General features: G+C 42.8%; 1 protein-coding gene across 2 annotated transcripts in view; it reads left to right on the forward strand.

Annotated features, from left to right (window-relative positions):
- Positions 1 to 24,666, forward strand: part of LOC119652286 — a 315,864-nt gene that overhangs the window by 135,618 nt on the left and 155,580 nt on the right. For both annotated transcript variants that reach the window (XM_038056281.1, XM_038056282.1), the window contains exons 4-6: positions 14,442 to 14,560; positions 14,627 to 15,087; positions 23,613 to 24,125. In XM_038056281.1, coding sequence (XP_037912209.1) covers positions 14,442 to 14,560; positions 14,627 to 15,087; positions 23,613 to 24,125 — 1,093 coding nt within the window. The remainder of the gene's footprint in view (positions 1 to 14,441; positions 14,561 to 14,626; positions 15,088 to 23,612; positions 24,126 to 24,666) is intronic.

The raw sequence follows: 24,666 nt of genomic DNA on the forward strand, positions 1-24,666 counted from the left end.
TCCTTTTCCGACTCTGCAGTCTCTTCTATATTTCTAAATTTGCCTCGCAAACGTAGAGTGCATATCCTTGCGGTTATATTTTCAAAGCCAATAACAGCAGGTTTCATTTTTTTGCTGACTAAGAAATCTACTCCGAGCAGATTGTTTATTGGATGGCCGCTATAATATATGTTGTAGTGGCTGTGCTTCAGGAAACTGGTGCCTGTCCAGCGCATCTCTTGCAACGCTGTTACATCATCCTTATATTGAGACAGCATTCAGCTAGCTGCTCAGCCGGATTCGGCCTGTATAGGGAGCGAACGTTCCCTGAGAACATGCGCAAAAAGACAGAAACTAATGCGTCACTAAGAGAACGGACGTGTCTACAAATTGATATTATTAATAAAAATAATTTAAAATTGAAATTAAATTAACTTTTATCAAGAATATAAAAAGATATTTATATTACTTAATTAATAATATATAATTTAAAACTTAATTGAAACTAATTTACTTTTGAGTTGTTATCTAAGTTACTTTTCCTTAAAAAGTTTTGAGAAAAAATTCGTTTTTTTGGCTTGGCGGGAATGAGCGGCGAGCCGCCGGCGGGTGGCGGACCAAACCGGCCCCCCACCATAAGGCTTAGGGGCACTCGGATCGGTCGTGGAGTATGCAACGAGGAGGATCCAGACTTGAAAATAGCCAAATTGAGGATAGCCAATCTTGAAAGAAGAAATGACGAGCTGGCGAAGACACTCGAAGATTTGAAAAAGCAAATGACAATATTGATAAAAAAAATGGAATGCTTACAGAGCAGCTAATGGCTGGGGAGGCGGGCCCGCCGTCTCCAAAGGTAGCCAGAAAAAAGGTTAAGCTATCTTCGACCACTTTTGCAGTCATGGAGGAACCGGGCTGCCTTGAGGGCGAACAAGTTCTCGAGCGCGAATCTGTCCGTATGGAAGACATAGAAAGCAGTAAAGCAGACGATACGAGAGTCAGCGATAACGGTGGCGATGGAAATGTCCCAGAAGAGGATGCTAACCAGGCAAGTTGCAGTAGTGAAGATGGAAAATTGGGTGAGTTTTTGGTCTATGTTTCCAAAAAATTAAAGAAAAAAAACAAAACTCAAGGAAAAATGTTAAATAATGTAAAAAATAATGCAAGTGCGAGTGAAAATTTAAAAAATAATGCAAGTACGAGTGAAAATTTAAACAATGGTCCGACTGGGGATACAATTAGCACCCGAAATAAAGAAAAGGGTGCCCCCCATTAATGTTTATAAATTAGGTGGTAGAGATGTAGCCACTCTACTTAATAGGAGCGCAGGGCTCTCAAATTTTGTTATTAAAAAGAGGGGGGCCGAGAGAGCCCAAGTCAAATGTAATAAAATTGCAGATTACAAAAAAGCACGGGAGGTCCTCGAGCGAGTGAAGGCTCCTCACTTCACCTACACTCGAAAGGAAGAGAAGGTGCAAACCTTCCTTCTGAAAGGCTTGGATGCGGAGGAAGAGCCCGATGAGGTGTTCAAAATGATCCGGGAGACGGGAACTGAGGTCAAGTTCCTCTCAGTGTCACGGTTTAGTACGAGGAGATCCGTTTTGGAAAAACGAATCCTGCCGCACTTCCTCGTGCAGATAAGCCCGGAGAGCCGGGGAAGCGATCTGATCGGCATCAGGTCGCTTAATTACCAGGCCATTCGTTTTGAGCGCCTGCTAAGGGGCGAAATAGTCTAGTGTCGAAGATGCCAGCGCTATGGTCACTCGGCAGTGAACTGTCAAATGACCTTACGATGTGTAAAGTGCGGGAAAGACCATACTGCAGCTGAATGTTCGCTGACTGAAGCAGATGGCAAGGAAAAAACTTTCTGTGTTAACTGCGGAAGCGGAGGGCATCCGGCTTCTTACCGTGGATGTCCTGCATACCGCAATGTTAAGGTCACAAGGCAGCAGGCACCAAGATCGGCCCAAAGAACGAAGGTGTCAGCGGCGTTGGACGGTACCGTCCCTTCGGCACCAATCGTCTCGGGGATCCCATTTGCAGAAGTAGTTCGACAAGGGGGAGCTAAGAAGCCCCAACAAGATGCAAGTGGCGGGATGAACACTATCCTCAATAAAATACTAACCATGTGTGAAAACATGCAGTATACGCTACACGTACACAATACAAAAATAAATGGCATAACAGAATATTTACACAAACAGCATGCCCACTGCTAGGTCTGCAATCACAGCGGTACCACTGGATGGTCTCCGGATCATCGCGATTAATGTGAATTCCATCGTAGGAATCCATCGAAGAGCGGAGCTCCTTGATTTCGCTGCCAGACAACAGCCTGACATAGTCTTGATTTCAGAAACCCACCTCAATCCGAGGCATTCGATAACATTCAAGGATTTTAAATTCGTGAGGAACGATAGACGAAATTGTGATGGGGGAGGTGGTACCGGAATACTTGTGGGTCGCCATTATCGTTTCAGGCATATTAATAGGCCTGAATTTGAAACCTTTGAGTGTATCGAAGTCTCATGTGTTCTTTTTTCACTGCCTAGCGGAGGGAATTTATACATTCTGTCAGTCTATGCAGTGGGAAACAGCCGAGCCAAGTTCAAGGAGGAATTCCATTCTCTGTTTACGATACTCGAACTGAATAGGCTGCATAATTACTATATTATAGCTGGCGACTTGAATGCTGAGCATACCTCGTGGCTAAACGCCACAAACAATCCCAGAGGGGTATTCCTCAAATCTTGGATAGAGCAATACCAGATAGAGTATAAATGCGAATTATATGGGTCAGAGAGTCCAACCTGGCCCAGGGCAAATCCTCAACGGAAACTACAGACTCTTCCTTATGATAGCGACCATAACGCTATTCTTATTGAAGTTCTGTTTGATGGACGAAGGGTTCGCATTCTGCCGATGGACAGTGGCGTCCACAGACTGAACTTTAAACAAACAAATTGGAAGAAATTCCAAGAGAGGTTTCTTCGGGGATATCGAGAGGAATGCCCACCTCTTGATGGGGAAAACGATAGTACAATTGCACCAGGTGACAGGAACTTGAGCAACGAGGAAATACTTCAGTATCTTCTCAAGCTGGAGAACTTGACGCTGGAAACAATTGAACAAGTCGTCCCTAAGATTAAACCTCGCAATAATATGGAAGGATATGAAACTGCAGCCATAAAACGGCTCAAAAAAGTGAAAAGCCTTCTGCTCACTCGCGTCAACAAAATCTATCGGAGATATGAGGACTATCATCATCCCATATTGGTTGCGTTCAAATCACTTCTAAAGATCGCGCGGGATCTTATCCGTCAACATTACGTAAATGAAGTGAACTTCCAATGGCGGGAGAAATTAAAGGGTATTTCGCCAAGCGATCCAGATTCCATGTTTACTAAGATAAATACGTTATTCCGGAAGAAGTCACGAATAACTGTGCCGAGAATTAAAGTCGGTGGCAGCGAGATACAACACCTTATTGACTCAAGTATAGACACGAATAGTGTAACTGCTGATGCGCAAGGCAATTACATCGTGATGGATGATGCTCTGAAACTCGAACTTATAGGGGAGCACTTTGAATCGGTGCATCGGCCCAGAACGGACTTAGAGCCAACGCGACTTTCGGAAATTGTAGAACGAGATGTCCATAATTTCAAATATAGCCTGAACGGCACCACAGTTCTCCAATTTAGCTCTGCATTGCAGGCTGATCTCATACCGAGTGATAATCTGCTTGATTACTTTGTCTCATGTGTTGAGTTAACTTCCATATTCAGAAGAGTGAACAATAAGAGATCATCCGGTATGGATGGCATTCCCAACGTGGTCCTCAGGCATTTACCAGACATTGCCATTCGTAATTATTGCATTTTGTTCAATAATTTATTGAACAATTCCTTCTTTCCAGGACAATGGAAGAAAGCCCGAGTATTCCCGATTTTAAAGAGAGGGAAGGATTCATGCAGCCCTCAAAGCTACCGCCCAATCAGTTTGCTGCCTAACATCAGCAAGGTGTTTGAGGTTTTGGTATTGAAAGCCTTGAACGGGAATATAAAGAAGAAGGAATTATTGCCGAACGCGAAATTCGGATTTCGATCTGGACATTCGACAATACATGCAATAACGAAGGTAACGTCTGATATTTGCTGGCGGATTAACAATTGTGAGTGCGTAGGCGCTTGCCTTATAGACATGGAGAAAGCCTTTGATACCGTCTGGTTGGATGGACTGATTTTCAGGCTCCTGAAGAATGAGTTTCCCAGTCACCTCGTAGCGATGATGTGTAGTATGCTGTATGGCAAGTGCTTTGTCATTACGGACGGAAATCTGACTACTAACAGAGAATTTCATGTTCTGAATGGATTACAGCAAGGGACAGTGACTGCGCCTACACTTTTTGCGGTATTTTCCGGCGAATTGCTCAATTCTTTCGATTTTAATAAATCTCCTAAAAGGCGCACAAGAAGGTAACTGAGGTGCAAGTTGAACTTTAGAAGATATTCAATGATATTAAGTTCTTCACGAACAGTTGGGGGATGAAAATCAATGCGCAAAAGTGTGAAACGATTCTGTTTCGAAATTCCTTGGCGTATGCCAGTAGGAACTTGAAAAGGAATTGGAGAGATTTCCACATTGTCGCGAACGAGGATAGTTCTGAGCGCATTCCTCATAAGAAGTGCGTTAGATACCTGGGTGTGCGTCTTGACGAGCGTCTCCAATTTAACGAGCACGTTAAAGTCGCGCTAGAAAGCGCTCGCAAGGCATTCATGTCTCTTCGAACACTCTTTTATGCTCCACATCTTAGCCGGAAGGTTAAGATTATTTGTTATCTTACTTTGGTTAGACCGGTGCTCACCTACGGGTGTGCTATCTGGTTTAATTTGAATGCTAGCCAAATGGAGAAAATAAGGATCTTTGAAAGGAAATGTCTGCGTGCTCGCACGGGGCTTAATAGGACTGCTTCGTCAAACTATGAGCACTATATAACTAATGAAGTGATGTATGCAGCTGCTGCTATGCCAAGAATCGACACAGTTATCATCAGATTGATTCGGAATCATATAGTACGATCTGCTTCGCATGGTGAGAACCCTTGGGTTTCGCAGCCGTTCTACCCAAATGATGGGTATTTCGAGAAAACTCTCACGACAGGCTTCATTCCTCCCGAAGCGTTCGTGTATCTTGACAGGAATGGTCTAATTCTTTATTCTGCCGGTGATCCGGTTATGTATCATATACATAGACGGGCCACGGACAAAAGGATAGAATACCCCCCGAATTTGACAGTGGGGGCTCCGGGATTCGACTGGAGATACTCCAGAGCGAGAGCAATTGATATTAAGCGGGATGAAAAAGAGAAATCTTGGTACTGGTGGCTGCGGGATACCGGTTAGCGGTGGCCGTGCTCAGTTCTGCCATTTGTTTCTTGGTGGGGCTTTGTAAATATGTACATATTGAACGGGTGCTGATTTTGTCTCCAGTTGTAAATTATAAATACATACGTTATTATTCTTTGTTTTTTTTGTATGGATGTTATTGTAAAAAAAAAGAAAAAATGTACAATATAAAATATATAATTATGATAGTTTTAAGAACAATCATTTAAGTTAAAAATATCTTTTGAAGCGATCAAATATTTATTATTACTTTTATATTTCTTTATTTGCCACTAAGGCCAAGTGAATTCTATCGGGTTTTCGACCATTTCCCGACAACTTATTGTAAAATTAGATTTTTATTTCTTACTGTTTCTCTTCTCTGCCTGTAAATTGTTATTCGAAAACTTTGAGAGCCCACAGTGGCCATTAGATTTAAGTTATTTTTGTTATTTTAAAAGATTGTTTTTTATTGTTCATTTTTCCAATCTATATACTATTGTTACCTATTTCTTAAAAATAAAAATGATTTTAAAAACAAAAACAAAACAATGCGTCACTAAAGTACGGGACGTCCCCGATATATGATTAAAAAGAAATATACTAAATATACTAAACCTCATTAATAAAGAGAAGTTGACGTATAAAAATATGGTGTAGTGCCAGTCACCAAGGGTAACATACAGAGGGTGACAGTCCTAAGCCTGCATCCACTTGATGTCGGACGGTACGAAATGGAGGGGGAGTTCCTCCCACTTACAACAAAAATTGTCCAGCTCCGTCCAAGCTTTGGTCCGAACTGTGGGGGAATTTACGTTGGATATAGATAGTAAAGTAGGCGTATAACACCTGTGAGTCACGCTTCTCCCAGAGCAGAGGTGAGGCAGCGTCTGATGAGCTACCTCTGCCCTGGTATGAAACTGTAGCTGGCTTCGTCCCTCTTTTTAAACAGTGGGTGGCCAAATTATTAGAGCTACTCACATTTTTCATCTTATGCTAAGAATATGATATTTTTAAGGTTTTGTGACAATCGAGTCGGTGTCTGTCTGTCTGTCACACCCGATTTATTCGGAAACGGCTGGACCGATTGTCACAAAAATTGGTGAGAGTATGTGATGTGCTGTTCCCTTTATATGCAGCAAATCGCGTCATTTTGTGTTAAGTTTAAGGGTGGCCTCCCGATACATGTGAATGGAAGGAGCAACATTTGTTTTCACTGAATGTGGCTATTTTGTGAATTTCCTGCACTCTACAACTTTTATGACGTCATCATCACATATCAATTCGTCAATAAGAAAGAATTATTTTATTTTAGTTTTTTAGTCATTTGTAGATAAATATCAATTACTCTAAACAGACATGTGTGTATGTATGCGCGCGTGTTAATGAAGTTTACGGGTAGTGTCTAATTCAGATAGATATATTTGTAAATTAAACCAGCCGTATTTAATATACGTACTATATATGTATGTATGCTTTTGCGCACGAAGTAAATCGGAAATATGGGTACGATCAATTTATATCGTGCACGGAAATGTACAGTATTCGGAAATAGGCAGTTTGTTTGTTTAGGGTGAGGATAATATCTATGGCTGTAATATGTACGTATGTTTTGTAATTTATCAAAATATGAAGGATTATGTTGGATTCTTAACTATATAGGGATAGAAAAATGTGCCTTGAAGTTTCTTACATAAGATGAACACAAAACGTTTATACTCGGAGCGCGAGCTTCCGGTATTCCGACTTGTTTAGATAGTCCCGCTTGTGTAAAAATTGTCGTCAGGTTTTTCCTTTCCATTTTCGTCATTTTTTTACTAATTATTCCTTCTATGAGCTTCCTGTTGAACCCATTCTTTTCCGCAGCTTCAATGATGTGGCGTTTCTTATTGTTTAAACGGTCCTTTGATAAAGGCGTGGTTAGCTCCTTGGAACATTACGTTGTACCGTGCCAGTTTTTGTAAGAAGGAGTGTTGTGATGTTGCTGGGATGGTTCTCTGTGTGGATGTTGGTTTTCGCTAAATGTGGAATTCGATTTTTGCTTTGTTGTTGATGATGAGTAAGTCCAAGAAGGGTAGTATTTGTTAGTAATGGGCAACAACAAAAACTTCCAACCAGCGCTTAAATACTTAGGAGTAATGATCAACAAAAGGTTTAACTTCAGGAAACACATTAAGAGTGCAGCAACTAAAGCGTCTTCAATCGCTGTAACCATCTCAAGAATGCCGCGAATATTGGTGGGCCAAAACAAAGCCGACGTCTTCTTCTTTCAGGGGTAGTCACTTTTGTGCTACTCTACGTAGCTCCAGTATGGTCAACCCCGGTAGAATGGCATATCGACTGAGTGCACTCCGAATAAAAAATCTTCACGAGAATGGCAAAAGATATTCGAAGATGGATTAGACGAAGCTACGGAGAATTAAATTACGAACAGACACAATTTCTGAGCGGATGGACGATTGTTTAATTGCCCCAGGTTTACTGTGCACTGAACAAGACCGGAAGATATCGCAGATAGGCACTTATTGCCTGAAAATATTGTCGAGTTCATGCTTGAATCAGGGAGCAGCTTTGCCAGGAAGAGTTCCGGAAAAAAGAAGGAAGGGACAAAACCACAATTAACCGCAGTTAAGAACTGATCCAGCCCTGTAACGCAATGTTTTGAGCAGTCCGGCGGGAAGAGTGGGAGGAGGAAGCGGTGGTTTCGAACTTTTGCAACGAAACACAGTCAGACAGACGGGCAGACAGTAAGTCGATTTAGATACAAGTGGAACGCGGATATGCAGACATGCGAAAGCTGCCAGTGTAGGATCAAAAATGTGTGAAAACTCCGCATTTTAATGACGCTGAGGAATTTTTTTTTGTTGCATACTTCTAGCGAAGGTCTGTAATGATCAGGGAACCCTTACGGTGATCATCCAATTTGAATATTATTTATGAAGCGGCAAGCCCGTTGGCAAGTGCCTGGTTTCCTCTTTGTTAGTCATTTCAGAAGGAAGGGCAAGGCATATTCACTAATCAGCAACACCACTTTACCTAAAGAAGAACTTATGCGAAATGATAAAAATCATAAATTCGTCTTTCAAAGAAAGTGAATTAAAGCTTTCGGAACTGCTCATTTTTAAACTTTTCATCTCTTATAAAAAGTCTTTAGTGGCTCAGTGCTATATACTACAGTGATACTCATGTACCACTGTAAAAATGAACTAAAAGGCATACAAAAGCAAAGGAGTATTAGATGAGTTGCTGCTGGAAACTCTCTTCAAAAATTGAACAATCAAATCTTCTTTGTTTGGAACTTTAAAATTGGATGAACATGAACTATTTTAGACGAAATTATAAGACCTTCCTCGACCAAAATCCAGCAAACATTGAAACAATCATCTAAACTTTATCTGCATCCTGTTCAAATTAACAAGAATTTTAAGTTGCATATAACTGAAGAATGAAAAATTGCAATTCAATAGAAAAGCAAGGTTTCTGCTTATGGTCGGGAAGGCCCATATTTGCAGAGACTTCTGGAAGGCAGTCATTACCATATGGAAAGTATCAAAGCAAACGCAAAAAATACAAACTTTTGTGGTAAACTAACGAAAAAAGAAGACGACTCTACGAAGCTGAGTAGGGATGTGGGATCGTGGCATCGGTCCTAGCTCCAGCAATTTTTTCCACAGGCATTTTCGTTAGATCCTCTCTGATCCTCTCACATTTTGCCGAATTCCAACAGGAGTGGTCAGAAATGAGGCTTCAGCTTGTGTATGTCCCCCTCCTTAGCTTCGTTGAGATCTATCTCACTGATTTGATTATCTCCGTGCGCACCCGCTTAAAGCGTTGTCCATTACAGATGTAGTAGTCTTGCGCGTCTTGCGTGCATTTCCGGCTGGCTTCACCACACGCTTGCGGTTGAGTTGGAAAGCACGCCTGCTGCAGATTTCTCCGTAAGAGGACATGAATTTGCTGCCGCCTCCAAAATCCTAGCCTCGGCCACGACCTGATTGCTCATGATCTGGATTCGAAGTCTGTGACTTCTTAACGCTCGGAAAGTTCAAATTCCTAACTTCCATATTCGTGTTTTTGGACACCCTTAGTGTAGTAGTCAATTACTACAGGCTCCCCCACTTTCACATGCAAAAAATGGGGAATCATGATTCTTGCGAACGAGCATTATTTAGCACTTAAACCCCGCTCATCTAAACCCGAAATAATTTTTAAAGGCCAAAGCCAACCATAATCTCGGTCGAGCGCAATGCTGACCACATTGCCTCCTAGTGTACCGTTACGGTCTTGAATGAAGTGCTCTAACACACTTCAAGGCCCTGATCCAATGATTATTATATTTCCGAGTTATCACAATCTCGGCAGATGCCGGATTTTACCTAATACTAGCACTAAGTGCCAAGCATTTAGGCTCGGACGATCCTACCTACTTAAAAACTAAAGGGGCACTGGTGGTGGTGGCCGGTGGTAGGTCAGTGGGAGAATCCGTCGAGTACTCCCCGCAACATCGAGCACGTATGCAGAATGGTGTACTTCTGCATGGTTTGAACCAGACTGTGCAAAAGTCCCAGGACATCAAGGGAAGCCGTTAGGGATTTAGGTACAATACCTGTTGCTGACAATATTATGGGAACTACAACCACCCGCTCGAGACGCCAAATTTCTTTGATTTCCCGAGCCAATGGCTCATAGTTCACCTTCTTCTCCACGTATTTCCGTTCAATGTTGCTATTATGGGGGATAGCAACATCAATAATATACGCGGAGCGACCCGTCTTGTTAACTAACAGTACGTCAGGCTTATTGTGTGCTGTATGGCGATCAGTCAGATCTTGCCGGTCCCAATACATGCTGTAAGCAGAACTATCAAGTACTGCTTGCGGCTCATATCGGTAAACCGGACATGTCCCCGTGATCAGCACATGCTTATATGCAAGGTTTTGATACCTACATACAGCATTATGCCTGGTGATGTTTTGCACCGGTGCCATAACAGTACAGCCAGAAATGAGATGGTCCAACGTCTCTAACGCCGAACCACACATTCTGCACTGGTCGTTCTGCACCCGTTCTTTCATGATGAGCTTTTTATAAGCTCGGGTGGCGACCACGCCATCCTTAATGGCACACATAAACCCTTCCGTCTCAGCAAAGAGCTCCCCAGGATCTATTCGACAGATGCAAATCGACAAATGGCTGCCAAAGACAATTCACGTGTTTACCGTGCATTGCCTTCGACTTCCATTCATCGATCCGCTCTTGGTCCGACTTCACCCTACTCAGAGGATTGAAGGATCGATCCTTCAAATCAAGTGGAGTCAGTCCACAGTCTGCCTTACAGACAGCCGCATGCAAGGGACTCGCCTGCTCTTTGCTGTAAAAATAAGCGCGCAGCGAGTCGACTTGGCGATGATGATGTGCCGCCACGTCAACCACGCCTCTACCTCCGATGTCACGAAGCAGGTTCATCCGCTCCACGGCAGACTTTGGGTGATGCATTCGGAATTTTGACATAGTTGTCCGTATCCGCCGCTGGACGTTTTCCAAATCGGTCTTCGTCCACGGCAATATTCCGAATGCATAAGCCAGTGAAGGGATAGCGAATACATTCAACGCGCTTATTTTATTCTTCCCCGAGAGATGCGATTTCAGCACCAGCTTTACACGTCGCAGGAATTCGGACAGCAAAGCTTCTTTCAGATCATCAACTCGAGCATGGGTTCCTTGCAGAATTCCTAGGTACTTGTAGAAGTCTGTCTCGGTCATAGCTTCGATGTGGAGGTCACCAATGCTATGTCTGGCATGTGGCTCGTGATGACCTTTGCGGATGGCTTGGATTCGACATTTGTCTAATCCAAACTCCATCCGAATATCACGGCTGAACATGTCTATTATTCGCAACAGACTTCTAAGATGGTCGTCAGTACCAGCATACAGCTTGATGTCATCTAAGTACATCAAGTATGTCAGTTCGCACTTAGCAGTAGGCCATACTTTATTGCAAAACCATGCCCTCTAGCATCATTCAGTAGCCATGGAAGGGCGTTCAGTGCCATACAAAACCAAAGGGGACTCAATGAATCCCCCTGGAAGATGCCCCGCCGCATACGGATGGGCTCTGAGGTATTAGCACCCTCAGATGTACGGACTAATAAAGTGGTATGCCACCCTTCCATGACTGTCGCCAAAAACTTTATTAGTTTCGGATCAATGCGATACAGATGTAGGATATCGATTAGCCAGGTATGCGGAACGCTGTCGAAAGCCTTGGCATAATCGATATAGCAACTGAAGAGGTTTCTCTGGCCTCTAGTTGCTTGTCCTACAACTACCGAGTCGATAATGAGTTGCTCTTTGCAATTCCTTGACCCAACTCGGCAGCCCTTCTGCTCCTCGGACAGAATGTTATTGGTCTCGAGGTGCGCATTGATACTTCCACTAATAATGGACGTGATGAATTTGTAGAGGGTTGGTAAGCAAGTGATCGGTCTTGTGTCTGCGGGGTCCTGCACCGTGTCCTTCTTAGGGATAAGGTAGGTAATCCCCACAGTGAGGAAAGGTGGAAATTCCTCCGGCCGACTCATGACCTCATTTATACTGCGTGCCAACCGACTGTGTACGCTGGTAAATTTCTTATACCAGAAATTCTGCACCCGATCCAGACCTGGGCCCCTCAAGTTCTTCGAGCTGTTTATGGCTCGTCGAACTTCCTCTTCGGTAACATCCGCGAAATTCATGCCAGGTGTATTGGCATGGCGGGTGCCTTCGGCGGTGATCCACTCAGCATGCTCAGCATGCTGGGCAGGTAACTCCCAAAGTCCACCCCAATAATCTTTCGCTTCCGTCACCGAGAACTGTATTGTCTGGGCGCTCTGTTGGGATTCGTTGAGAGATCTGAAAAAGCTCCCCTGGTTCCTCGCGTATGTTGCATTCTGGACACGTCTGGAATAACTTTCGCCATACCGTAACCGACTGCATATGACAGAAAGTTTCTGTTTTAGTGTGTCCAGAATTTCAACTACGGGTGTCTCACAGGGGATGGCATAGTTCCGGTAAACCCTCTGCACTTTATTTCTCACCCGTCGGCTGGCACTGCCAGTGCTGATCTGAATCAGTCTAGCAATGTCCTGCCTTAGTGAGTCCCGCCGACGTTCCAGACGTATTTTCCATGTTGGATCTCTTTTGCCACTCAAACCAATAACACGAAAGCGAATCTTCTGACCGTGCAATCTAATAGCCGCAACTGCACCACAATACACAAGTGATTGTAGTTGCAGCAGCGGCATATCAGCACACAGTCGAGATGCAATCTCATCATTGATTTGAGATAGAATTCCCGGAGTTGCTGGAGATGCATAGAGCCTGGGAATACCTGGTCTATGCAAAGGATCCATATCCGAGAATTCCATACACGCTCTTTGGAATTCGTCCCGAACCTCAGTGGAAACCTCAGCTGGTCAGTGGAGAAGAGTGCTTCGGCGAGTACTGAACCTGTTGCCTGCAGTGCGGCGTGGTGTTGTTGATGCCGCCGCCTCTGCCCCCATCGACTCTCGGTCACCAGTTTCCCCGATGACTTCAAGTCGAACACGCTCCCTGATGGTGGCCGGGATTGTGTCGCTGCGAGTAATAAAGCGGTACTGGTCTGCGACTCGCTGCACAGTCACGTGCGCGAATTGCGGGAAACGCTCGACGAATCTCTGGTGCAACAAGGGGCGGTAAGATGTTGTACCGGCCCCCGCCGTTATTTCGTAGTAGGAGCGGATGATGAAGAGGTTCATTTCTTTAGTCCATTTCATCCGCTTCCTACGCGAACCTGATGAAGTGGTCGCCACAGATTGTGGCGAAACAGCTGCAGCAGGCCGAGCTGTGCTCCTGGTGGTCGTGGCGCCTAGACGTCGAACCGCCCTACGACTAGCGGTTTCGACGCCGTGCTGTCCATTACGAGAGCCCGACCCAGTCACCAAGTCAGACTACTCCCGCTGGTTATCCGTACCGGACCTCAAATTTCTCCTTCTTCTCATTGTTGGTGGTGCATTTTATCCCTAGCTGCCAGGTATTGAGATAGCTTCCTTAGTGAGTAATCTGCAAGACTGCAAAGTTCCTGCACTTTCCTCACCTACCCCCTGAGACGCTGCGGTGGCGTACAGCCATTCAGACTGAAGCTATCTATCCCTCCTCCTTTCACAACCGGGCTTGGGACCGGCTTCGGCGGAGTTATTATTATTATTATTATATTAAAGCCAACCATGAGAACAGCGAATCATAACACTAAAAGATACACAAATCACTCGTACTGCAAAGGATGATACACTCCAGCATTACTTGGTGATGTTTTGCAATGTGGTATCACATTGGCACAGACATTACAAAATATTACTTATCAAAGGAATAATATCATTACCATTTATGTGTTAGGTGGTGATGCAGTGATGTTGTAATGTTAAGTGATGATGTAATTTTTGGTAGTGTTTAGATTGCGCTCGGCGATGGCATTGCACTTTAAAGTGATATTACATATATCACTAACCAATCTCTACTCACAAGTTCCTATGTTTTACTGTTATACATGGAAATGTTATGTATGCAGATGTAGGTTACTGGTCCACGATAAATGCTGGCGAGGGGCGGTACATAGAGGGAGCGTCCGTTTTCTGTTTGTGCATGTATGTATTGTATGTATTTTTATTTGGTCTTTACTTTCAGTGGTTGTAAAAATGTTCAACCACATTACCCCGTTATCATATTACATTCATTATTTATCAATAATCAAAGTCGGTTTTATTTTATGTTTTCTGAATTTTCATGAAGGATCCAATTTAACGACTTCCTGCCTCGACAAGCATAGATGTTATATATATATTCATACACACATGTCAAAACCATTGCGAAGAGAGGTGTTATCCCTTAGCAAACAACCATTATAATAAAATGGGAAGATACAGGAAGAGGTGCCATAAGACGAAATTGAGCTTTTCGATGAATTTTTTTGATACTTTAAAGCCTATCAATCGACTCCGTCACATAAAAGCATACTTATCTCTAATTCCGTTCTTTCCTTTCTATTTCTTATCATGTTTTCAGGTCGGAAGATGTCACGAGCGTTCAGCACCAGTTACGAGTCTTTGCCGAAATTTAGTCGCACTCCTGAGACAGTGAAATTGCCAACATCAGCCGCCGATTATAACATAAAGCCTTCTTCGGTGAGCAATATAGATGAGTTCGGAGAGTTCGAAGATAATAAAATATTTTTCCCAATAACTTCGAAGGGTATCCAAGAAGAAATATCCAGCCACCAGCGGAGCACTATCAAGAAGATAATCAGAGAAGATAACACCAACAATGACGTAGAGGGAAAAGTTGAGAATACCGCCCTGACAAGTTATAACAGAGATGTTAGCGAATATAGACAAAAGCCAATGAGAAGAGATGACGGTATTGTTGAAGATGCTCAGAACACAAAGCTAAGGAATGCATCAAAAGAAAAGCCCATCCCCATGCCCCGTAGTACCAGGGCGTTTCCAGTGTCGAAAGTTGCCTCGCTGTCGTCGATGAGCCCGTACCAGGATAGGGGGATATCGGAAGTCGTGCTCCATAAACGTGTTAACAATTCCAGCTCAAATACGTTGCATGAAATTGAAACAAAAAAAGACGATTTAATTGGAGGAACTACAGTCAGGAGCTATGTAACAGGCACTCGTAATGGACACATTTTCGATGGAAATTTAAGGTGAGCTCTTTGATTTCGGCGCCATAAGCGCCAGAGTAGCCACAACTCCGTGTATTTCCAACAATTTTTCAAATCCTCCGAACTGTTGAGTGCTGACGCTTTTATAATTGAAATGCGTCGCTTTGAAAGGCGGATTGAAAAGAGTAGAAAGTTGTATAGAATATTTTATAAAATCACCGTCACAGAATCCTACCTCCTGCTGTGCATACATGCAAAAGTCGGGAAAATCGCTAACGTGCCAATTTTTTCACGGGAAACAGTAAATTGTGTATGTCAGGTAAAAGGGTGTTAATTGGAAGCTTGGTAGCTTACGAAACCAGTTTCACTGAATCGAATAAAACATGCATAGAAATTGTGGGTGTGAGTTTCAGTCAATGGTGGAGCCAACGCGTCGATGACAGATTTTTTGATAAAAAACTTGTTAACGAAATGTAACTCTGTATTTCATCGACAAATTTAAGGCTAGATTTTTTTCAGGATAAAATTTAAGTTCTCACAATTTAAACGAACCATTTTCAATTCTGTTTTATCCACTATCACATTCAGGTAGCTATTTGCCACAATTAATTCAAATTGCCAATAAAGTACTTGCGAATTCATGGGTTTTCTCCAGTAATCTGTTCTTGGCTCTATAGCTCGAGTCTACACCAACATAGCCTTACTTATCTTTGATCTTCAACCAAAATTCGCTATGAAAAGACATATTTGGCTACTTCTCTCTGGAGCTTTTCGGTATCAAAACCGGTAGCGGATATAACCTTTTCTACCCGTTATCCGGCACCGCGTACATCACGAATGTTATACTGCTTTTTATATCCGATATGGACGGATATACTTTCTTTATGAGTAAAGTATGACAACAAGACCACAGAGTTTCTACTGCAAATTCTAAAAGTCTCCAGCCATTTTCATTCGTAGTCGTGGTCGTGAAGCCTATACCCCTCATTAACTAAATGGAAGACTCACTCCTTTCTGTCCTTAACGATCGCTGCAAACTATCCTTCTTCCATTTGAACGTAATAAAGTAAACACTAATCTGGGTTGACAACAGCAAATCGTTTTAAAATTTATTTTACTTCTATATGAATCGCGTCAGGGCCGTACAGAGAACATCCCGGCCTGGGGTAAAAATTCTATGCAAAATTCGACCCTGGTTGAAAATTGTACGGCCTCCGCTGGTAATGACTTTGTGGGGTTGACAATGGTCAAAAAGACCATTCTGGCCGAAGTTAAGCTACTCAAAAAATCTAAAAAGTTGGCGAAATTGACTGTGAACGTCCACCTGCAAATATTGAAACCTTGAAGTATCCCATCGACATGCATTAGCATGGCTCTGCCCCAGCTAGACTTAAGAATTTAGTGGGAGTTTACTTGGAAACTTCGATCTCACGCGTGTCATGGTAAAAAAATCATACTGGGTTCTAGAAAACAAGTAGAAGGAAAATCGCATGAACCTAGCGGAAGGAAACATGCTAATTAAAAGTGGAAAATAAAAACAAACCAGAGCCTTGCAGCTTCAGGTTAGGAATAATACTGATGGAAAAGTGGCACATTTGGCTAATATAACTTTGTTCATAATAGGATTTCTACCTAATTTTCCAATATTATGCTTAGGTTAGGTGGTTTCCGAAAATGAGTCCTTGAAGAAATTGGCCCCTTTCGGACCCCGCACTCCTCCCCATTGCAAATGTTGTCAAAACTGCTATTTTATTTGAAAAGTACTAATCGACATCTTTCGTTTGATATCCCACATAGTTATATTGGTTGAAAAAAATGTGCCCCTCTTCTACGTGTGTGGGGAGCCGACCCCTCATTACAAAGTGGAACAACGTAATTCCCTACATGTAAACATTTCTGAGAAAAGTGCGTCTGGCAGACACACAGAAAACAACAGCAAAACCTTTAAAAATATCGACTCGATCGACCGCGGGGCGCCGTAAAATTCGGAACTCAAATACTGCGATCGAGAGTGAAGATCTGCGACGGATCACATCCTCAACCGATGTTTCTCCTCCTTCAGATATTCATGAGTGAGTGCTTCGCGGGTTAGGGAGAAGGAGAAAAGGCAGTCCTCAAATTAAAGCATTATGTACCTCTTCATGTTAACCATTTCAGCTTATTGGATTGAAAGAAATTGAAATAATAATAATAACCGCCGTAGTCGAATAGCTTCACTCTGAATGGCTGAAGGCTACCGCGGCGTGAGGAACTTTGTACTCTTGCAGGAAAGGTATAAAATGCAAATCCATCTAATAAGACAAAAGGGAAATATTGGGTTCGGTCCGGATAACTGATGGGAGTCGTCCGACTTGGTGGATGGGTCGGAATCCCATAATGCGCAGCATGGTGTCGAAACCGCTAATCGCGGGGCGGTTGGTCACTTAGAAGCGACGATGAACAGAAGCATGGCTCACCTGCTGCTCCACAATCTGTGGTGGCCACTTGAGCAGATTCACATAGGCTACACATGAAGTGGCCTTAGGATCATCATGATCATCAACGGCGCAACAACCGCTATCCGGTCTAGACCTACCTTAATAAGGAACTCCAGACACCCCGGTTTTGTGCCGAGGTCTAGCAATTCGATATCCATAAAAGCTGTCTGGCGTCCTGACCTACGCCATCGCTCCATCTCAGGCACGGTCTGCCTCGTATTCTTCTCCTACCATAGATATTGCCCTTATAGACTTTCCGGGCTGGATCATCCTCATCCATACGGATTAAGTGACCCGCCCACCACAACCTGTTCAGCGGGATTTTATCCACAACCGGACGGTCATGGTATCGCTCATAGATTTCGCCGTTATGTAGGCTATAGAGTCGTCCATCCTCATGTGAGGGGCCAAAAATTCTTCAGAGTATTCTTCTGTCGATCGTGGCCAAGAGTTCGCAATTTTTCTTATTAAGAACCCAAGTCTCCGAGGAATACAAGAGGTTGTGATTTTCGACCCTAGATCGGAGAAATTATCAACGGTCTCAAAGTTGTATTCTCCTATATTTATTCTTCCCGTTTGACCAGTGCGGTTTGATGTTGTTGGTTGGTTGGTTTTTGGTGCTGACGTTCCACCATATAGTTTGTCTTGCTTTCATTGATGTGGAGCCCAAGATCTCGCGCCGCCTGCTCGATCTAGATGAAGGCAGTTTGTAGGGCCTTATTATCATCCGCTTCTACTACGAGGCGTGACCGTACAGCAGGTCGCAGACCAGTAACGCCTCATTATCCGCAGAGTCACAATCTCAGCCGATAGCAGCAAGTATGTCAGGCTTGAGATCATCTCGGAAACTGGTGACTACGAGTCGATGGGAGCGTATGCGGCGGTATCAACAACACCACGCCGCGCTTCGGATAACAGTTTCAGTGCTCGATAAAGTACTGTTCTTCAACCTTCAGCTGAACTCTCTGTTGAGGTTGGGGACGAAACCTGAAGGACGTTTATAGCATTTTTGAAAACAGATTCTTTGCGTAGATTAGATATTCACAAACTTCATTCATTAACAACAACTTCGAGAAATTTATTTCAAATCAATGATGAGATTACGTCTCGATTGTGACCTACCGCTACTGCAACTATACTTACTTGTTTATTGTGATGTAGTTGCCGTTTCGATTTCGTGTTATTCGTGTTGTTGGTAACCGAAGAGGTTCACGTGAAAAATTCGCCTGGAACGTTGGTCGAACTGGGGGTGAAGAATAAACTGAAAGTTTACGGGAAGTATGTAATCCCGTAGTCGAGATTCTGGACACATTAGAAAAGGAAATTTCTGTCATAGGTAGTCGGCATGACGAAAGTCACTCAGGACTTGTTCAGAATGCAAGGTATACCAGGTGGCAACAGAGTTTTTTTCAGATCAGTGAATGAACCCTAATAGTGCGTTCAGACAGTTTTCGGGCATGCATTTTGCGGATGCTACCCAGGAGGAGGTTTGACAACACTTAAAGAGCCTGGTCTGAATCAGATGCAGAATTTCTAATACAGAAAGATTACCAATATATGTATATAGTCGGATGACATGTAGTATAAATCAAGTTATTAGTTTGGCAGAGTAAGTTTCACTCTCACTCACTGCGGAGACACCAAAAAAGAGACGGTGCGGGACACAAGACCGATTACTTGCTTACCAACACTCTTCAAAATCATAAAGTCGCTTATTAGTAGAAAGGTCAATGCACACTTCGAGACCAACAACAACAGTCCGAGTTTGATCAAAGGGTTGCCTAGAGTAATTCATTATCGAACCGGTAGTTGAAGGACTGGTAACTAGAGGCCAAGGAAGTATCTTTAGTTGCTATATCGATTACTTCTTCGGTTGTGTATGTCGTTTTCCCGGCTTATTTTATAATAAAAAAAGTTTAATGCCGAATAGTGAGTTTTTTAGTCCTCATATTCCGGTATTTCGAGGACCAGTTGTCCTCTTCCTCAGTGAGGTTTTGTCTGAACTGCTTAAACTGCGTATGGCATACGGCAGTTCAGGCAAAAACTCACTGAGGAGGAAGACAACTGATCCTCGAAATACCGGTATATGAGGGATAAAAAACTCACTATTAATTAAACAATAAAATTTGTCGTTTTTTTTCATTATATAGATTACGCTACAGCTTTTGACATCGTCCTGCATACGCAGCTAATCGATGCCCGCAATACTCCGAAACGAATAAAGTTTTTGGCGAAACTCATGGAAGGGTGGTACACTACATTTTCAGTGCGTTCACCTCAGGATACCAACACTTCAAAGCACATCGGCATGCGAAGAGGCACCTTTCAAGGGAACTCATCGGGATTGAGTCTTCTTTGATTTTGTATAGCACTGAACCCTCTTTCATGGCTACTAAGTGGTGCTAGATGGGCTGGTTTCGCTCTAAAATATTGCCTAGTTGCTAATTGCGAAATGACACACTGAATGTATTTAGATGACATCCAGTTGTATGCTGGTACAGATAGCCCTCTTAAAAGTTTGTTGCACATAGTAGGTGTAACAAGCTGTGATATTTGAATGAAATTTGATGTAAACACGGGCCACATGTCGCGCATAGCAATGCAGACCTCCACACTAGAATTATGACCATGTTCTAGTTGATGGTGTTAGACTGGTGGTGAAATCGCATCTCTGGCGTATGCATTCGGAATACTGCCGTGGACAAACACGAATCTGGAAAACGTTCAGCGACAGACACGGAGTACAAATGATGTCTATTCTATTATAGCGCTGAACAAAAGCATCCTTCTTTCTATTTCGACACTTGGGAAGTGCTGACTTCCTCCGTCAGGCGAAAATGTAGGGAAAACCAACCTTTTCCTTGTCTAATACCAACCTTAAACGGAGTTTTATTTGCAAATTACAGGTCCAAATAAAAACCGGGATGATTCTTCTGTCTAAGGTTCACCCGTCCCTACTTCTGACCTAACCCTGAAGCACCGACTCAGCCGTCCTTCTTAGGACCGGGATCCAGTTTGACTATATCCCAAAATATCGCCTAAGTTATGAATAGGCGATAGTATTACATTTCCCAATATGCAATATGATTAAATATACATGCAAACAACAACAAAAAATGTTAATAAACGTTTCGAAAATGTTAGAAAATTTTTCGAAAAATGTTGAAACTACGTAAATCAATTTCTGGGTTTTATTGGGTGTTAAAAGGTGAGAATGTTTTATAAATAAAATTAAGAATAGCCATTATCATCGATAGATCAAAAATGGTCTATTGACGTTGATGCAGAAGTATTCTCGGATAGGCACAGTGTAGTCGAGACGCATGGTCTTATGGGATTCGCTAGTGTATTTCAGCCATAGATACTGGCCTCTCGATGGTTGGAGTGTGATGTGAGCCCAAGCGCAAGATGGTCATTCTACCTGGCAGCGAAATCAAAGTCATCAAGGCTTTGTACTCAGCGGCGAATTCGTCTAACCAGGTGGAGTAGGGCGGAGACGTGCTGTACAGTATGGGCGGAACGATGAAAGTCGAAACATACCGAAGGATGAGCGACTGGCGAACAAGCCAGACGAAGCTCCGTTATTAACAATTCCTTGGCGTGCGCAGTCGGCGCCTTATTCCCACCATGAAAGGTGGAATCCAGTCGTACTACTTCGAAGGCTCTCTTACTTATATCAGCCGACCGCAAGAGTTTTTGGGTCAGACGCGTGCAAATGCATACACGATTTCAACGGTTTGCGTGAATCGCTGTCCCACGAGTGGATGATGCTGATATACTTGGCAATATTCTAGGGAGATGCCGTCAATCAATTATCTTCCCATTGTTCAGTTTAAACTAGGGCCAGGCTACTGACATTAAGTAAACAATTTTTCGGGAATCTCATCAATATTGCGTATCTGTAGGGTAAGGGAGCTGTAAGAGCGGGCTTTAAAGATTTGGGTCAACAAGATTGTGTTCCCCTTGCTATATCCGCTGCAGTCAGTCTTAGGATTTTGTAGGATCAAATTGTTTGCATCGTGATCAGATGAGAGGTCATCGACATCATGGTGTCATCCATTTCGGTAGAAAATATCAAATGGTAGCACGCTTTCAGATCAGAGACGCATTGATTTTGTGATGGGGATAAATCTACATCCAACCAGCCCGCTTTACGGAAGATAGATTGGACAGCGTACAAAATACAACTATGGGAGCATCAAGTCCATTGTTGAAATTGAGAAAACAACTCAGATGTCCATAATTAACATTCGAAGAGAACTGTTCACTCAATACTCCACAGAACAACTCGCATCCACAGTGCAACTCGGATCTGGCAAGACAGTGGAGGAGTTACTCCCCACCAGAGCTCTAACGTCTGTACTAGCCGTCGGCTAAACCATTCTCATGGTGACGCTTTTGTGAAGAGATTAACTCTCTTGAGGTTACCTCAAAATTAAAGCTGACATTTGTCAAGCAATGTAGTCAGCACCTGCGTTGTCTATGCTTACAGAGCGGGAATAAAAAGAAAGCGATGAAGAAACGGTAAACCGCTTGCTCGTAAAATACAGCCCTTAATCAGGGCACTGGATCTTTCATCATAGCGTGCACATTCATAATAAGGCCTATTTTCAAGTATGCATGTATCGTTTATCGTATCGCATGGTTTAATTGTCCGACTAAATGAAACTTTCCTGATGTGAGTACCACTCTAACATCGTTTGTAATGAGGAATCTGACAGTCTGGCTCACTAACATTCGGCCATCTACTGGCAAGTCTACTGTGAAGGGAAATTACAAAGATTCATACAGTCGGATGGAAAAATTTGAATTCCTAAACGTAAGTGAAAATTTTTGTGAAGAACTCAGGGCTGGTAGTGCAGCATGTTTGTTGTCGACATCCTTGTTCCCTGATCTCAGACGCAGGTAAGGCTTTTTTCAACTAAAAACTTGTGCTTTCTGCCTCTGTTGGAGTTTCTCAGATTCATAAAAACCTGCGAACGTTGCAACCTGAAGGCATTGAATAGACAATTTAAAGGAATAGTATGATGGGCCTAACAAAAAGCCAGAACGCATGAAGCTGCGACTTACACCACTAAACTACACTTACTTCAAACCTTGGCGTCTATAGTCGACTCGGTTGAAAAACACCAGCATGTCCGAAAGAGGAGAAACCGAATAGAGTGATCCCAAATTAGAATCTAGACGCAGAAAGCCACGATAATATAAACTACAACCTCACGCAATTTCTCCCAGGGGATGTATACATTTAAACTAAAGTTTACCTAACTGTTCCAGTGGCGATGGTATCCCGGAGTACCCGAAGTATGTCCTGCTCCATCGTCTTGATGAAGAAAAGGGAGAGTCTGGAGGAGACATTTGAAAAGACGGTAATACTGTAAAACCTAATTGTAATTTGGTAGTTGGGACAGATCCAATGTAGGTTGGAAAACGTAGTAGGGGTAAAAAAAAAGTCGTTAGCCGAAAGAAAAGATAGCCGACGCTATATATTAATTGGTATAAATCCCACACGCTTGCAGTGTATGTGCCTGTTTCCCTCAAATATTTCCTTTTCCGGAAAAAAAGAAAAAGACAGACAGGTAGTCAAACCGACAAATAGACAACCAGTAAACTGATTTGAATAAAATTTTGTTTTTATACAAAAACTTTAAGATTAAAATTGTTCGTCTTTATCGACTGGCGACTGAAACTGGTTGGTAACAAGAAAACTGTCTGCACAAACTCTACGTCTCAACGTCTCTCAGTTCAATTCAATAAATATATTTCAAAGGAAATCCTGAAGAACATCAGTTCTGTCTTTACCATTTTGTTACCTACAGAAGCACTTGCACGAGCTGCAAAATAAATTTTGATTTTGCCTAAATTAACTGGAAGTCCTTCTCCTTTCCAAGAAAGGAATTTAAATTCTATAAATTGGTTGGTTCATAAAACACTTCGATGGTGCGTATGATGCGAATCTATCAGCACATCCCTTCACGTTCATGCTATATACCCAAAACAACAATCTATTGTACATATACCGAACAATGTTACGATAAAATTAAATTCATGTCAACATAATGCCGGCATAAATAATGTAATTTCACACAGCCAACAGCGACAGACGCAGCAGCAGTCATGGAGGCAACATCAACCAGCTGAAAGGGACAGCAATGAAGACGATTCTACTACTGCTTCCGGCCGTCATCGTCATGAAAACATCAAGGATCACTATGGCAGCGGAAGTAATAGCCTTCGTCGGGAGGAACAACATGTTGACAAACGCTCGCTCCCAGCTACGATGAACGCTTCACTGTCTCAAGCCTATCCTTCACCCCCTTATTGGTGCGGTGAGCGCCTGAATCGGATAAATCTGCTGAATTTACAGGAGCACGAGTCCTCACTTGAGAGTCTGGGGCATTCCGTGTCCACGTTCCAGAGCTGTGACCAAATGGTCAGTTGGTCATCGCCGACGCGAATGAGGCACATTCCAAAACGTTCCGATGAAACGAGTACAAGCAGCTTCGAGCACATAAATATGACCACGGGCACGACTGAAATGCCAACGGATCCATATTTCGGAAACTATGGGACTGCATCGACTGGGTGCAGTCCTTCGCAAAAGTAAGTGAGATACGTAAGTACTGGCGTTAATTTAGTGCAGAATTTACTTCCAATGGCAGCACCACCTTCTCTAAATTGACTTTAATGTGAAATACTTTGCTCTTTATTTCGTTATAGGAATTTGTACTGAGAAAAATAGTTCATGTCGGAAGAAAACAGTTGTAAATTGACTTTAAATGCCGGGCACTTATTTCAGTGGATTTACGGCGCCATCCATCAATGTCGGTACAGCAAGCATCCAACATTGGTATGGGATGGATAAATTCACGTTTATATCGAGTATTTGCAGCTCAATATCTTGTCTTGAATATATTCCCGGTGCACTGCTGCCATACATTGCTAAATGAGTAGTACAAGCCCCACTTGCAGCCGTTTTAACAAGGACTATTTTCACGTTTACTTTCGATTATGACCATTTGTTCTAATAAAATTGTCTCCAAAGTTAATCCTCCGAACTTTGATCAGGCCCAATTGATATGAACATTTTCCTCCGACATTAATTCCTGAAAGTATCGAAATACTCTTGTGATGAGTAGGCTAA

This window comes from Hermetia illucens, chromosome 3, assembly GCF_905115235.1.
Source record: "Hermetia illucens chromosome 3, iHerIll2.2.curated.20191125, whole genome shotgun sequence".
Lineage (NCBI taxonomy): Eukaryota > Metazoa > Arthropoda > Insecta > Diptera > Stratiomyidae > Hermetia > Hermetia illucens.